At 36.8% G+C, this 17,729-nt stretch overlaps 1 protein-coding gene across 1 annotated transcript in view; it reads left to right on the top strand.

Annotated features, from left to right (window-relative positions):
- LOC120776505 (silent chromatin protein ESC1) overlaps positions 1-17,729 on the top strand; it is a 46,660-nt gene that overhangs the window by 2,710 nt on the left and 26,221 nt on the right. The window contains exon 2 of the mRNA XM_040107199.1: positions 16,417-16,609. Within this exon, the coding sequence (XP_039963133.1) occupies positions 16,417-16,609 (193 nt within the window). The remainder of the gene's footprint in view (positions 1-16,416; positions 16,610-17,729) is intronic.

The raw sequence follows: 17,729 nt of genomic DNA, 5'->3' as shown, positions 1-17,729 counted from the left end.
GCCGCAATTTGGCTTCAGTCATTCATCTGCCGGCCGGCAAAACTCAATTCATTCATTCAACATGCCGACATCATTTCTATTCAAGCAAATGTTCTCAATACGCAGAATTCTTTGTACTCGCTACTCACTGCGCAACATTAGCAGTTCATGTGTACTTCTCTCCTTCTGATTGCGCGTAAAGATATTTTTATAAATGTGTGTAAGTACAGCAACTATTATTTTCTTTCTTTCACAGCTATTTTTTGTATAAAAATCCGTTTAAGCATTAAAGTGGAATCTAAATAGTTGACCTCAAAAATTATTACAACGAAATAATTTGGCATGAAAGCAAATGTATGTATGTGAGGAGAATTTGGCAAAACTACCCAGCAAACGGTTGTGGGAGTAGTCTGTAAACAGAGTACACCTGCTATCGGTTACAATTGGGAGGAACTATTATTTTAAGGTTTTATTTAGTTTAAAAGGAATATTTTTAGGGAACAATTGAGAAATGTAATTGCTGATTTAATTTTAATTAAGGGGTTACATGGGTTTCCTCGGCTAAAAAAAGCCTTTATTCAAAAATTTTATTCTCATGTAAAAAATGAAATATTTTATTATAATTTTTATTTTTTTTTATTTTCTATATTTATATTTTTATTATATACCTACTATTAACAAAAAATTCTGAAATTTTTGGAAAAAAATATTTTAAACTCGGCCAATGCGATTCCATTTTGCGTTTTAGTTAAAACCTTAACATAGAACTTGGACGAAGGAAAAAAACTGAAATTTGAATTTTTGGCAGAGATTTTTGCAAAAACCTGAAAATTTCAGTGAATATTTCGCGACATTTTTTTTTCAAATAGTTGTTATTAAAAAAAATCCTTCTTCCAAGTCATTTTGAATTTTATCTCAAAGACCTGTGTTAGATTTCATGAAGATCGCTGAATAATTTTCGAGAAATCTTGCCAACCGACTTCAAAAACACAGTTTCGATAAAAACGTGTTTAGAGACCAATTAGCCGAGCTAGCCTCGAACCCACAAGTCCTCAAGGCTATATCTCCGAAACTATTACTCGGATCAACTTGAAAATTTAGGACAATATTCTAGAGGTGTCGATTGTTTGAAACCCGTAAACCCATGTTACCCCCCTTAAAAGAATACATTAAAATATTAGGAAAGTTGGAAAACGTTTGCGTTATTTCGGGTGTAAATGGGTACAACTAAATTATTTGGAGAAATTTTGTTTCATATAAAGAGGTCAAAAATCAGCACCGACTTGCGGAATGCGTTCTGATATTCTTTCCAAATATTTGGGAGAAAATATCAATTATTTTTTCCATAAAAAAACTAAACAAACAAGACTCCACGAATATTCCATATTTCATTTTAATGCTCATTTTCGCAAGAAAAGGAATATAAAGTTAGTCGCAAAAAAATGTTTGCTTTTTTGAAATAGTTCTTAATGTGGCAGAACTAATCATTTTGTACTGTGACGAACACTTTTTCAATTGAAGTAAAATTAATGAAAATTTTTGGGGCAAATATAAATTAAAAATTCATTTACCGATTAATTTGGCGTATCAATTCGATTTAACCCAAATGTAAAGAGTTTGTATGTTGCAAATTCGAATGCGATGGTGATCGACAATTGGTTACTTTATGGGTAAAGCTATTAAGAACGCAATTTTTCATGGACAGTTAAAGTAATTTTTCGCTTTAAGTCTGTTGCTAATATTTAAGTGTACTTTTTATTAACTAGAATTATTGTTGGTGATATTTAATTAAATATCAGAAATAACAGAAAGGGAATCAGAACGAACATGTTGCTGGTATTTTTTTGGTGCAAAGGGTAAGATAATAGAGCCAAATTGTCTACATTATAAAATAAAAAGGTGTTACGACAAAAGTTTTTCAATCAAAATTTTTTGCATATCAACTTACGGTAGACTAATTTATAATTTAGTTATTTAAAATTGTTTCTTCTTGCGTGTGATAATTTAAAAGCGATCATCAGCCGATGATTCTGAGCTACTTCAACGTTTCTAACATCAGAACATAAGATATAGTTAAAAAATATAAAATCTTGTTGATTACTTTTTTATTAAATGAAAAACAATCGAAGTGTTTCGTTGTCAGCCTTAATTTATCAGTTCCCAAATATGATATGCTTTACTATAGTGGCTTTGTTGTCCTCGATATACGATTGATTTTGGATATATTTGTGCTTCCAATTCATGACACTATCAATGATATTGTAAAAGTTGCTCCCATTTATTTTTATTGTCATTTTTCATTACAAAAATCAGAAAACATGAAACAAAATAACAGATATACTTATAAAACCAGTTTTTGTCTTCAAAAATAAGGTTACATTGAAGTAAACAGAGAGACAAATATCAAAAACACATTAAGTAAAGGTCATTTAAGAGCTTTTCCTTTATAATTTTCCAATTGACAATGTCTTTTTAAGGATCAGCAGTATTCTACCATCATATGCCGATCTTAACTACCTTGATACCTTTCTTTCATCACTTTTAGATCCTGGCTGAACCATTCTTTTTGTTACCTCGGAAAATTTTCAGATCAAAAAACAGGTCATCTTTCAACTTACGAATAATCAATGCAGTATGCGACGGTGTATTATCGTGGTGCAAAAAACAAGAGTTGTCGGCCCATAATTCCGGTTTCTTTTTGTGAAAAGCTTCGCGCAAACGACGCATAACATTCAAATAGTATTTCTTGTTGACAGTTTCGCCGGTCGGAAGGAATTTGGAATACACCTCACCGCGATAATCGAAGAAAACCCTCCACATAACCTTGACTTTTGACCTACTTTGACGTAGTTTCTTCGGTTTCGGCTCACCTTTGCGACGATATTTGTCCGACCCATCGTCTGTTTCCGGGTCGTAAGGTCGTAGGTCGAACAATCAGCGCCAGTAATAAATAATACGTTTCATGACATCCTGGTAGTCGGAAAGCATTGCTTCAGAGACGTTAACGAGACGCTGTTTATCGATAAAAATTGAGTGATTTTGGCGCCAATCGAACTTTCACTTTTCTGAGTCCCAATTGATCTTACAAAATGGTTTTCACGATCTTTCCAATATTCCAACGATGCCAGTAAAATCTCTGTCTGTTAATCGTTGCTCCTCAAGCACCAATTTCTTTATTTTGACGTGTTGATTATCAGTTGATGTTGACGCCCGTCCTAAACGTGGTTTGCCGCCAACGCGTTCTCAACCCTTTTTGAATTACTTGTGTCAATCGAAAACACTTCCTCGCTACAAACAATTATCACCGAAGTCCTTCTCCAACTTTCTGAACGTTCCGCAACAGAAGTTTGATTCCGCACGCAAAATTTGATGGAACTTTTTGTTGAATAATTTCACTAATAGTAAAAATTGCCGAATGCACTTTGCGTGCTTCAGAAAGACAAGCCTATACTAAACATTAATAATTGTTTTGATGTGACATTTGGCACAGCTGTCACTGACAGTCTTATCAACCCAGAGAAAAATATTTCGACGAACGTGTCTATGCGCGAAATTTAAGTTAGAGAGTTTTATTATTTTTTGCCCACAGTATTAAATGTATAGTGAACTGGAAATCGCAAAGAAAATACAGCTTTGCTATGACTGGTGAACGATATATCGTCGAACACACACACAAAATCCATGTAACAAATTTTATACCCAAATTAGACGCATAATATTTTTAGACCATAAATAGAAATTCTTCAGGATCAATTAAATCAGATTACATTAAGGATCAAAAATTGCAGTAGAACGTGAATTTGTCAAACATATACTATGTACATTTAAGATGATATTAAAAAAACCCCTTAAAAAACATAATTGAATATTATATAAAGCACTAAGACGAATATACATAAAACGATCACTTCACGGCTGGCTTGCCCTAACATCACCTCAGCGAAATTTAGGGTTTTATGTATATTAGGGTGATCCTTAAAAATCACAATTCACTTTCAGTGAGGATGAAGATAAAAGGAGACAAAAAATATTATAAGTTTCCAAACGGCAAAAAAACATATTAGTGACTTGGACTAAATAAAATTGTTTGATTACGTCCAAAAGTTTGATATTTAAGAAAACTGGTTTAAAAACGATTTTATTTTTCACGTATAAGGACTAGACTAAAATGTATTCATGTACATATGTATGTATTTGGCAAAAGATTTCAATAATGAGCATAGTAAGTTTAGAATGAGAGTGGCACCGCATAATAGCAGCAACGGCAGCAACATCAGCAAGAGCAATCGCAACGGCGCGTAATCAGCAATAAGGACAGGCAATCGGATATGGCGAGCAGATTGCTAAAATCCCGACAAATTGCGATAGCATGCATGCACCAAATGCATTAGAAGGCCAGGCCTGCACGGAGGATGATTGTGATGGCGTTGATGTTGTTGCAGCAATACATTGAGCTGCTGGTGATATTGCCACAACCTGCAACTGGCATGCGAGCAAGAGTCGTTATAAGTCATTTAGAACGCAGACATGCAAGACGAAGTCTCTGTTTTGAACCGCTGCCATTTATGTGTTTCAATCGCTCTATACTACGTGTGTGTTTGTGTGTGTGTGGCTTTTGTTTTCAATTTGCGTTTCTGCAATTCTGCTGCATGCAACAATTTAGTGGCCGCTTTTTTGGGATGATAAGCAAACATAAACCCAAACACACACATACAAATAACAAGCGATGTTGTTAAGATCAAAAATGCCATAGGAAGCTGCAGATAGCAGGGGCAAGAGCGCCATAAAACACGAAAGTAATTTAAAAATGTTTTATGTGCCTTAATTATGTCTGACTGCATGGCTATATGTATGTGAGTGAGTGTGTGTGTGTATGTGTGCTGCATACATGCATATGTGGCACAATAGCTAACTAGCTGACAGCGCGCCAGCTTCCAAATAGCCACCTAAAGCGGTTGCGTCTGCAGCGCTACCCTATCATGGCTGTCAAGCTGGCAGGCTGGCGGGGCTGGCTCTGCCTGTCTAACCAACTAACTAACTAAGTAAGGAACTTAAGTGAGTTAGCTGCGCCTTGTTGGATGGCTTTTATTGTTCTACTGCCGATCGTGAGACTCACTTTTGCATTTCCTGCTTATGCACATTCCCAGCAATGGCGCACACGTACATTAAATACACTTTTTTATTAGAATCCTGCGCTTTTCTAGCATGCGAATGCAGTCCCACACACACACGCAATATAATGCATGCCGCTTGTTAGTGCGCTGCTGAGTGGTTTTATTGAATGTTTGTTGCAATTTGCATTAACTCCTTTAGCTGCGTTGTTCACCACTCGCGCCGTCTAGTTGATTTTTTATTGCTGCCTATAAAAAGAATTGCAACACCTTAGAAGACAGCTTCAACAATGGCATCAAATGCCTGATCTGCATATTCGTATCTCGTACTCGCATTTGCCTCGACTGCAATCTGCGTGCCACAAAAACTCCGTTCGTTGAGTGATGTCTGTGCGTTGATTTGTTGTTGTTCTTGTTGTGTGCAGTTTGAAAAGCTGTCACAGCCGCCTGTTAGGAGTTGGCTAGAGGCCGCACTTGACGAAACGAAACGAGACTTTTTCTCCAGTCAAATGCATGCAATGGGGGCGGACAGCTCGCAGAAAGCGCCGACTAATGGGCGACTAGACAGACAGATTGCTTTACGTTGTTGTTGAATGCTTAGTTACGACTTATGAGTACTCATGATTACTTTATGTTTTGCTGTATTAAACAAAAAAACTGCAGCTACTTTCCTTTTGCTTTGCTGTGTGCGCCTGCGGGGCTTGAGAGTAAATTGAATTATATTTGTATTCGCCTCGTTTGGGTGGTATGCACATTTTATTTCTAATCTTTATGGCCATTCTAATGTGAATCTGAATTTTTGCACATGTCCTATTTTCACCAAAGAAGCTGCTCATGAAGAAGCTTGCATAACCGCTGATATTGGATCAGTATAGCATAAAACGGACATACAAACTGAACGATCGGAGTCAATTCCTCAGTGTATTTTTGGGATATTTTCCTCTTCCGTAAAATGTATGTTCTTTACTGTCTTCAGCCCTGGGCTCTGTTTGAAAACATAAATTCTGGGTGTCAATCAGTTGTTGTTTCCTTTTCTTTTCATTGGGAGTAATTTCTACGTGGTGGGTCCAAAATCCATCGCACAACCTCGCTAGGTGAGCGGTACAAAGTTTTATACACATTTATATAGCGAACCGCTTGTTTCAAAACCGACGACCGCTCGCAGTCGCACCAATTAGACTTCGCTTACACCGAATAGTCGGAGTGGCTCCGCTGAGCTTCCTCTCTTTTAGCCATGACCTCAGGCTCCACACGGCTTGGCTCAGACATCTTACACAAATATTACTCACCTTTCCAGGTTCCGCGGGGAGGACGCAAGAGTATGAATTTGGTACAGCCAAATTTGTAACTGCTTACCCACAAGAATGACTATACAGACCTAACTACCAGGTTACTGGACACAGTTACGGTCCTACAGATAAACATTCCGAAGTCTTTTCCCACTTTGACGGCATTCCTGATAACTTGGATCACTGCGTCGCGGTAACTACTCACAGCGGCAACTTTTTCGTACATACATAAAAGAGTTATAAAGATGGAGCGGGGTCGCAGTAGAGAAGCAGTGAGCTTTTTCACGGCTGAAAGGGGAGGCTGGAGTAGGAGACCTCAATCAACTCTTATTTCAGATTGCCATATTACTGTAGTGTGTTTCAAGCAAAAGTGGCAGCTATTATGGTAACATACAGAGTATATTTCCAATAAGCTTGTCAAGAAAAGGCATACATACATACATACATACACCAATTACATCAGGTTGGCGACGAGTACGGGTTCCCTTAGGCTTCACAAGAGCTCAGCAAACTAGCACTTACAGAGTTGCGAAAACCTTCTGGTCCCGAGTTGAACGTATAAGTTCCATTGACCCGTTTGTCATATTTTCTACAAACACTGGAATTGATATTAGTCATCTCAATAAATTTGTGGCAAGCTCTAGGCGTTTTGGCAAGCTTCTATAGGGAAGAAGCATGGAAACAACATCACACAGCTGAGTCCAATCGGCAGGATGCCGAATGGTTGTTGCCCTGTGAAGGTTATCAAATGCCGACCGGCCGACAAGATTTTATTCTGTATTCTTTGGGAATCACATTTTTATCGAACTCAAATATCAAAGGACATTGTTGATTCGATGTTAATGTTAGGCCAGATAATTTAGCTATCCAAATGCGGTTTAACTTTTTTGTTGTGTAATTTTTAGCACTCTAACCTTTTGTCTTAAATTAAAGAATTTTCAGTTACTCTATTTTCAAATATTAATAATAATAGTCATCATTCATCATTCAATATTATCATATTCTATTTTATAACATCAAATATATGAAAGAAAAAAGTAGGTGGATGTCTTACGACGCATCTAGGTCTTTGTAAAAACAAAAAAATAATAATATCAAGAACGATAGATCTCCACCTCTTTTCGGCCGAAATAACATCTTTCTTCCTTATCCTAAGTAATTCAACTTGCTAATAATAAAATATATAAATGTTTAAACAACGATTAATATAACTAACCATGTAGATATATATATATATATATACATATATATTTATAAGCACATTTGCGAGAGTATATTTAGATGCATATCATCAATCAATCACAATTCACAATCTATTTAATAGGCTTTTTTATTACCTTTTTTGGCATAAAACGCCTACCTTCTCATCTCACCGCTATTTAACTACCCAAACACTTAACGTCTTTTCCCACAAACTTCGCTGCTCCAAGTGACTCGCACGAGAGAGTGAAAAGCAAAGCAATTTGATCGCGTCAAAAGTGCCATCAAGATTGGCGCCAGCGACGCTGACGCAGCCGACTACGCACGTAGAGCGCGTAAAGAGCGACTTTGAAGGAAGTAAATTATGTTAACAGTTAAGTGTCTAAATAGAACCACGCGTCGATTGGTTAGCGAAATTTCCAAGTGCAATAAAATTGAAATGAGAAGAAATAAAAAAGGAAAACACAAGAAAGCCAACACTGAGAGCCAACGCGTCGACTGCAGAAAACTTCATCAGCACCGACTTTATTGGGTCAAACTGTTCACAGTGTACAGCTTTCAACTGTGTTCGAATAAATGAATAACAATGACAAGAATTTGGTAGGTGCAAGTGGATTTGGTAACCACACATACATATGTACATATGTCGTATCATATGTATGTAATCTCAAATGTACTATATGTAGGAAAGAATAATGTTGCAATTAGCATGGCCGACACGTACAAGCTACTTCAAAATATCTCCGAAATTTCATCGACTCAAGATTACGTTGTCTTCAGTTACTTTCTTCAATTGTTGCAGAAAGTTGTTTGTTGTTACAAAATTGGTGCATGCATACATATCTACATACGCACATACACACATACACAAATAAATATAAAGAGAGTTTGTGTTGCCTATTTCAAATTTGTTTGTTTCATGAAAAAGCCCATAAAATAAATTAGAAACCAATTTCTATATCGTTTATAGTCTAATTAAAAACGAATGATTCATATAAACAAGAAACACACTCCTACATATGTTTGCATACATACCTACATATGCGCCGGCTTCTGTCTAAACACGTATAAAGAGGAAAGGTGATTAAGCGATTTAGACAACAAAAAAGCGCTACAAAATGTGCTGAAAAGTAGACTAATTAGAAGCAACACAGCTATTCAAAACTGTCCAATCATTGGTTTTGAATTTATTACAAACTTTGATAGATAAGTCACCGGTGCAAAGCTTTGGCTACCGTTGAAATCGATAGTAGGTGCTTAAAACAGATAATATCGTAGTGAAGTAGCATTAAAGAAGAATAAATAAAGCTTAGAATTTCGTAGAATGATGCTACTGAGGCCATTTACCGAGTTTGATGAAAAAAAGTCAGTGGAAAAGAATTCAAAATTTAATGAAGAAAAGCAGCAATATATTGGCTTTTAGGAGAAGTTAATTTGAAATATATGGAAACGATCCGAGACAATAGCTGTTTCTTCATTAGATATTCGGAGAGATCATACAGGGCTATGCTAAAAAAGAGATGTATAGCCGTGTTGATAATAACGGGTGATCCAAGTAGAGGTACTGCTTTCAATAGCTTTTCTGACAGATCACGCGTGAGTCGCTTTCATGTTATTTTTGTTCAGTATTGTTTGGCATTTCATCATTGAAAACTTACGCCTGAACGACATTTTCAAATCGTTCAACTTTATTACGGCAATTCACGTTCTGCAAAGAATGTGTTTCACGCGCTTCGCTCAACTTGTGGTCAATATAATCGGTCTACTGAACGTACCATTCGAAACACCATCATTCATCTTGAGACCCATCATTCATTATAGGATAATATTCGAGCGAATATACAATGCCTACCATGCAGTGAAGAAAATATAGCAGCCGTAGCTGAGACTGTACAAAAGAATGTGAAGAGTCGATTTGGCTCCGTTTGTAGCAACTCGGACTGACATATGGAACGATGGAATTGAAAGCTGGCAAAATACAGCTTGTGCAAGAACTAAAGCCGCTCGACCTTCCCAAGCGACATCGCTTCGCTTTGTGGACTCTTGAGGCCCATTCATGGCTCAATGGGTATATAAAAAAGCAAAGATCAGCCATTTAATCCCGAAAATCAATGGTTTGGTGTGGTTTGTGGGTAGGTGGAATCAAAACTGATCTTGGTGACCAATCCCGCTTCGATTGAGGTCTTGGAACAAAAATCACTCTTGTCAATCGACCGATAGTTACCTGTCGAAAGGCTCGAACGAGTCATCGAAAATTTGACTAAAGGGATATACCAGCTGAGACATAGCCGCGTCCAACATTTGAAAGAGATAATCTTCAAAAAAATTTTTTAAATTTTCCTTTAAAAAGGTAGAGAATCTCGAAATTGATCACCCTTTATAGTTATAATCCTAAATCTTACTCGATTAGATTTAGGTGATACAACCATTAGTGAATAAAAGCATTATCGTGTTGCAAGGGTATAAATACAATGTTATGTTAATCTGATATACTTACTAGACGGATCCACTTATATATAAAATTTGGAAACAATGTTTTGAGAGGTAATATACTCTCAGACTATAACATGCTCAGTTTTATTCACTAACAAAGGGGGCTGAAAAATAGCTTTGTACTAGTATGATATGTAGTCCTGAACTACAATATACCCGGGTTTTATTGATGTGTTTCTGGTAAGTTTTCGTTTGTTTTTGAAAAAAATATTTGTCCACTGGCTTAAAAACTTTTGTACAGTTACATATTGTATATGTGAGCAAGTGGTTCCTTGCAGATATTACCTGTCAAGCTCAGGATTTCTTTTTGATATTTTTTTTTAAACCTGAACAGAGTATATTAAGTTTTCCACGATATTTGTAACACCCAAAAGGATAATCGACTTAGGCATGTTTATCAGCCTATACGTCTGCTTTTTCGTCTGTCTGTCCGTCTGTATATATATTCCTTGACCTTTCGTCTGTCCATCCATCTGTATGTATATCAACTAGTGACTCAGTTTTTGAAATAGCGACCAGAAATTTTGTATCCGCCCTTTTCTCATCAAGAAACTTACACTATATGCCCTCCACATGTTCGCAAGTATATACGGAAAGCTCTAGATTAGATTCATGCAAGAAATTTCTTATACATAACTTTAAAAAAAGTTAATTGTTTTATTGTTGTATCTATATCAAATCTATTGCACTTGTTGTTGTGATCCAAAAATAGCCACCTGATCGTATTACGCCCAATACTCACCGGACACTATTTCAATAAAATTTAATTGCTGGGCATACATTTTAAGCTGACTTTAATTAGATTATCAGGTTTCTAATATCAAACGAACGGTAAAATGTTACGCAACTTGAACACAGCCCGAACAGGTTGACTGACTGCGTCGGCTGTTGGTCAAGAAACCAAAACGTGGTGGCTGCGTATGGCGTGAGAATTTATGGGGCGAACTGATTTTTGCCGCTGGGAAGCCGAACAGACAAGCAATACGTGTGTACATACACACAAAACTAGATGAAGATTTACATATTAACTATGCTCACAACTCACATATGTATGTACATACATATATGTATATATTACGTCGGACAGCTGCCGAGCGATTTAAGGTGTTGCACATGCGCAGCACGTACATACTTACATACACAGGTATGAAAGAGGCTTGTGGGGCTAGTTGGCTGCCGGTTAGCTGCCGGTTAGCTGCCGGTTAGCTGCCACTTCGTAATAGTTTGGTATGGTAATTTGAATGGAGCGAACAAACGACTTAGAATTAGTAAATTAAAATTCCCGTACATGCATAGAGTACCCACAACCACAAGCATAGAGTCGTACTTACATATGAGAATGTAGGTATGTAAATACGCACAAATAGACCGGCAAGTGCATAAGTACTCGTAATGCTCCGAGGAGTTCATTGGCCGATGGCGTTTTTTCGCAAGCTTTGAGATTTTCGTTTCATTATGGCCGCATTTAAAGATTTCATGCTGCCGTGCAAATTATGTATTTGTCTGACTAACTGAATGGTCGGTGGGTTGATTGAATTTACGTAATTATAGCGTAAACGAAGCGAGGTGAACACAGCTTGCATACATATACATATACATATGTATGCTTATATGTGTATATAGAACAGCAACTAAAAGAGGTAGTGATCGTGACACACGAGATGCTACAAACTTCCAGCCACACACATGTTTATACATACACACATGTAGGAATCGAGCTACAGCGGAAGAGAACAGCGGCGTGACTGTTATTTTCGTCACAGTTGTTGCCGGCAATCTCACAGCGCTGCCAAGTTTATTCTAGACTTTATTCTTCAAATTTATTGTTATTGTTGAGGCCATTGCCGCTTTTGGGCGTGTCCAATTACCGTTAATTTGCGCTGTTATTGTGTTTCATACACATGTACTCGGTATGCACATGGCAATTTGCTTTTTAAAACACAGAAAGGCAAAAAAAGATCGTTTCATTCATAAAATCGAAAGCCAATGCATATATAATGAGCGACACAAACAAGCTTCTGGCTGCGCGTGATGCTGGGAATATGGCAGTAGTAGCTCAGCGCGAGAAATAACAAGTAAATTTATATTGGCCGTAGGCCAAACATATTTGTTTGTGTTTAAATAAAATTTAAATCACGTAGACGCGTTCAGGGTTTCTTCCGATTTCTATTTTTGTGAGATTGCCGACATATGGAACAGTTTTGTTTAAATCGGTTGTACTAACGTTCACTGGCTTAAAGACTTTTGTCCCGTTACATATTATGTACATATGTGAGTAAGTTTTTCTTCGGGGCTATTAGTTGTCAAGCACGGAATTTCTTGTGATTCGGTCACAGCCACTTTCAAATTGATTTATCTCGAGATCTTCTCATTGAAAATATTTCATCTTAAGCACCGTTTAGTATTAAGAACGTGTGTTTCATCACATTAGATAGAGGCAATTATTTTCTATTAAATCGCGTATGTGGGAAATTTTCTACGGATCATTCTGAGCAACTTTGCCTAAAAGACTAAGAGTCTAAAATCGGTTTCGAACCGGCGGGTTTTAAGGCAAATAAAAATTTTGATTCCTGTGAAAGAACACACATTCGATGCCATTAAACATAGAACTCGATTTATTTTGCATGGGCACGCTGTAGAAATCCAGACGTTGAACACAATTTTCAACGGTTTTCAAGCATAAATCGGCCGATACTGCTGCAACTTCACGCTCGATAGTCGTACGAAATTCATCAATCGTCGTTGACTTGTTGGCCAATTGAATGGGCCATTTCGTGAGATAAAACGTTTACCAAACTTAATTTTCAATAAATTGATTGTGACATTCGCTATTGTCCAAGTGAATATCATCCAATTCGGGCCAAAAATATTCGGTTATCTTTGAGCAATAACGGCCCAATGACGTCGCCGGCCCATAAACCGCAGCAACCCGTAATTTTTTCGGAATACTATGGTGACGCATGGAATACGTGTGGATTGCTGTCACATCAATAACGCCTATTTTGCTTATTGACGAAGCTATTAAGTCAAAAATAAGCCTCATCGCTGAAGATGATTTTTCGATGAAAATTCGGATCATTTTCAAGTGTTTGCTCAGCGCAATTCACGAAGATACGACGATTCTGGTAGTCAAGCGGCTTCAGTTCTTGCGTCAATTTGATCTTGTATGGATATAGGCCAAGATCTTTTCCCAAATTCGCCACAACGACGTCACATAGATGCTCAAGGATTAAGAACAACGTATGAAAGAGTTGGATCTTCCTCATTTAATGCGCTAGCGGCAGCAATATTCTCGACACTACGCTCACTTCTTTGTCTCACCAACTCGTGAACAATTTTTACGTTGTCTGTGGATTCAAACTTTTCCATTAGACGCTCAATTGTTCATCTAACAGGACGATTATGACGACCATAAATTGGTCGTAGCGATCTTAAAGTTGAGGCCACTGACTCCGAATTTCGGTAGCAAATTTTAATAATTTCGACTCATTGTTGGATCGTATATCTCTTCATGTTGAAATGGCAAGTCTTAGTGAAGAGAAATATCGAAAGAGTGGGGAAAAATATGTTGTCGTTTGCTGTCTCTATCGGTCTCCTTTTATAGCGTCTCTTATGAAAAACCCGACATATTCCTTCATTTATTGCATCGAGTCATAACTTAGTATTGATTTAATTAATCTTAACAAATCTAGAAAAATACTTGCAAACCTTGAATATGTATTTCTGTATAAGTATGTGCATATGAATACAGTTTTGACTCAGTTCTCTTAACCGTATGGCAACTAGATGTTAGTGAACTTTGCAGTTCTCGATCATTATAGTCATTCTAGCATGAAATAACTGGCAAAGTACACACATACATAAATACATACATGTGTGTGATAAAGTGGTATATGTTCGAAGTACATAATTAACTAAAATACTGTTAGTTGTAACGCCCAAAAATTAATTACGGTATATTTTAATTATACAGTGATAAAACCATTTGGTGAGAAAACATAGTTGAGGAAAGAGCATTGAAATCTTTAGTTGTATATGTGCTTACGGACATAAGAAGACATGTGAGTGGATAGTGTGAGTGTGTGGGGAAATGACAGGAACGTATTTAATAGAAAGTTTAAACATTTATAATTACATATGTATGTATGTTACTTTCATATGCAATTATAAAATATATATTGTATATTAACAAATTATTAGATCGGTTCTTCACCTTTTTGCGCCTTTTTAAGCTATAGTCCCCTTCACAGGTGCATATTTTATAAAAGTGTATATATTAGACATTTATTTAATTTTTTACCGGTCTGTTTGGTTGGCAGCTATACGTTCTAGTTGTCCGATATCGGCGGTTCCGACAGATGAGCAACTTCTTAGGGTAGAAAACTTATACCAGTTGAATAAAGTATATTTGTTATGGATTTATGTCACCTAGAAATCTTAAGTTCGTTATATATTTTTTAATATGCTATATTTCGGGACTTGGCAACCCTAGTATTGCATTATAACTCACAATTTTTAGCGTAAAGTTCGGACTTTTTAAGTCATCATACATAATCATTTACATACACGAGCGCTATTCGTCTTGTTTACAGTAACTTAAAATATTCATGTTGGTCAAAAAATTGAATTAAATCACAAATATTTCCGCACGATTATTTTTTACCACTTTCGACGAGGATTAACCATGCAACAGAACTTAATTAAATTTTGGCGATGAAGTTCCATGAATGGCCAGTGAAGGATCGTCATGTGATCTAACGTGAGTTTGAGACAACTAAAGGCATAAGTGGGAGCAGCATACATTCAGTATTGCCTAAAAATTAGACTGTAAAAAAACAATTGCACACATTACTCAAAAATGATCGTAATGACTGCTGAAATGTGGAAATCTACGATATCGGTGCTTCGAAACACGTCTATGACATCTTAACAAGGGATGAATAGTGAATTTACGCGTATGAGCCCGAAGTAAACAGCAGTCGATTGTAAAGATATTTTAAGGTTAACGAAATCCAGCAAAAGTTGTTTGCCCACGAAGCACTTTCAAGAAAATGATTGCATAGTTTTTAAAAAAAAACTTGACATTTTGCAACAATACCACTAGAAAAACGCAGAACACTAAATTCTTAGTGGTACACAGTCATTTGTTTGCCGTTGTCTTTCGAAAAATCAGGAAAACCAACCACCGAAGACGGATCACTCTTCGCCATCACAATGAGAGCTCTCACACTTCGACTGAACCAACTAAGTTTATAATTGTTTTTGATAATACCGCTAAATCTGAAAAGTTGCTAAAGATATTTACCATTTCCCTGACTTTGACTCAGATACTTTATTGCCTTTCTATTATAACTAAGATAAGGGAGGTTAGGTTAGGTTAATCTGGTAGGCCAATAAGCCACGCGTAGCCCACTTGTGGTCTTTTTCAATACTGGATGGAGTCCAGTTGCTAAGTACAAGAGAAGTAGTCATCCTGCTTTTGACACGAATGTTAACAGACTTTGCGGCCTCACTATCGAGACCTTCTCTAGTGTATCGTACGTTGGGGACCCCAGATGCTTACAGCGTCGTCTTGCCAATGCTGAACAGGTGCACAAAAAATCCTCCATTTTCTCCCTGGTGCTCTGCTCTACCAACACCAGACAGTGACCAGTTAGAACTCCCATTATGTTAATACAGTACCTTCTATCGAGTTAGACATATGTATGTATGTATATTAGGGTGTTTCAAAAAAAAATTTTGATTTTTTTTTTCAACTCTTACCCCTCAAATGTTAGTGATTGACAAACAAAAAATCTTCCCTCAAGCCAGGCTCTGTAGCTTAACTCTAAGGGGTCGCTATTTTTTTTGTAGGTTCCCATACATTTTATGTAGGAATTTTCGTTTTTTCATTCAATCTAAAATTTCACCAACTAATTTTTGTTTCTCAAAAATAACCATCGCATAGTCAGAAAGTTCATTTTTCAAACTTTGGAAATTCCCGCGAAAAATTATTATTCTCAGAACCCTTTTTAATTTTTATTGAAAACATTCCAAATTTCAAATCACTATGTATAGGGATATGAGGGAGGATTTTTTGTTTGTCGATCACTAACATTTGAGGGGGTAAGAGTTGAAAAAAAAATCAAAATTTTTTTTGAAGCACCCTAATGTATATTATTCTATAAATTCTATTTTATTCATTCATATTAATCAATTTTCTATACAATGAATGCACACTGGAAATAAATTATTAAGCCAGTATTGAAAACATGTTTACTATTCATTTTTTTTATTATTTAGATATTTTCTAATTATATTCTGCTTATGTTATTGATGATACTATTTTCGTTCCTTATTTACAGATATTCCTGTGTGTGGCGCTAAATGGCGCGCTGTTCACTCAAGCACAACCGCATCGTGAACCCCGTTTGGGCTCCAAGTGTCAACATGATATGGATTGCACGGACTTCATCAAGGGTAGCGCCTGCTCGGCGACCGGCTATTGTGAGTGTGCACCATATTATGTGCAATACAATGCCACCAGCTGTCTGTCATGTAAGTATTGCAATAACAGGTTCGCTATTCAAACAATTACGGTATTCGAATACATACATTACATACTTGTAGGTGCGAGTGCTTTAAGTGCCCGACAATAGTTGACCTCTAATGCCAACTAGAAAATCAGTCAAACAGTCAATCATAGTCAAATACAGATACACAAATAACCAAACTACCAAAATCAAATGAGTTCATGTGATATCATATGTCTTCCCCCTGCAAATCCACACTCAGCCTTGTACTTTATGCGAGTTTTGCATCTAATGCACTTACAGCTGACAGCAGCAAGCCAATCAGCCAGCTAATGCACACTCTCCTAAATGCAAACACATATATTCATATGGAAGCTATATATATACATATGAATGACTACTTGTAATGCTATCCTTTTATGCCTAGGCGTTGTTATATGCACCACTGTTGCCGGGTCTAATGCAGCACATTTATTTCTCATATCATTGAGAAGTCGTCGTAAATCATATAGTGGTGTACATATATTTAAAAGTAGCTATAGATATATACTTAAGAGCTCGTTCGGCACTTTTCTCCATTCATAGAATACAATGTATAGGTATGTAAATACGAACGTGTACCTTAAACAAACAAACAAACTTAGCTGATATCTGAACAAGCAAAGAGCGAATAATGTACACATGGCGTGTGTCCCCGATTTTCATGCAACAATGTTGATATGCTGCAGCAACATCGTTTACATTAACATTGCTATGCATTTGCTGTGGTCGATCGTTGCAATTGTCAGTGCGCTGCGATTATTGTGTTGCAGCACTCACTCAGTTGTTTGTTGTATTTTATTGCAGCTCTTTAGCAGCCAGTACATACCTGATCTGCTGACATACGAGTGGCTTTGCTTATCTGCTGTTGTACGGTTTGTTTTGTTGCCGGAATGCCAGAAAAGGCGTAGTTTGTTTACTTGAACATGGATATTTGACCCGCTTTTTTGCACGGGCAGCTGCGATGAATGATGATTGTCAGCGAACCTAACGATCGCTGGATTCATTATCTATTCGATATATTAATAATGCTACCATGTAGGAAACTAAGAGGTGACAGCAGCAATACGTTTTTCTGTGTGGAATATATGAGCTATTGAAAGGGA

This window comes from Bactrocera tryoni, chromosome 5 (assembly GCF_016617805.1).
Source record: "Bactrocera tryoni isolate S06 chromosome 5, CSIRO_BtryS06_freeze2, whole genome shotgun sequence".
NCBI classification, from domain to species: domain Eukaryota; kingdom Metazoa; phylum Arthropoda; class Insecta; order Diptera; family Tephritidae; genus Bactrocera; species Bactrocera tryoni.
The sequence above is the reverse complement of the archived record's forward strand: the minus strand, read 5'-3'. Positions and strand labels throughout refer to the sequence as shown.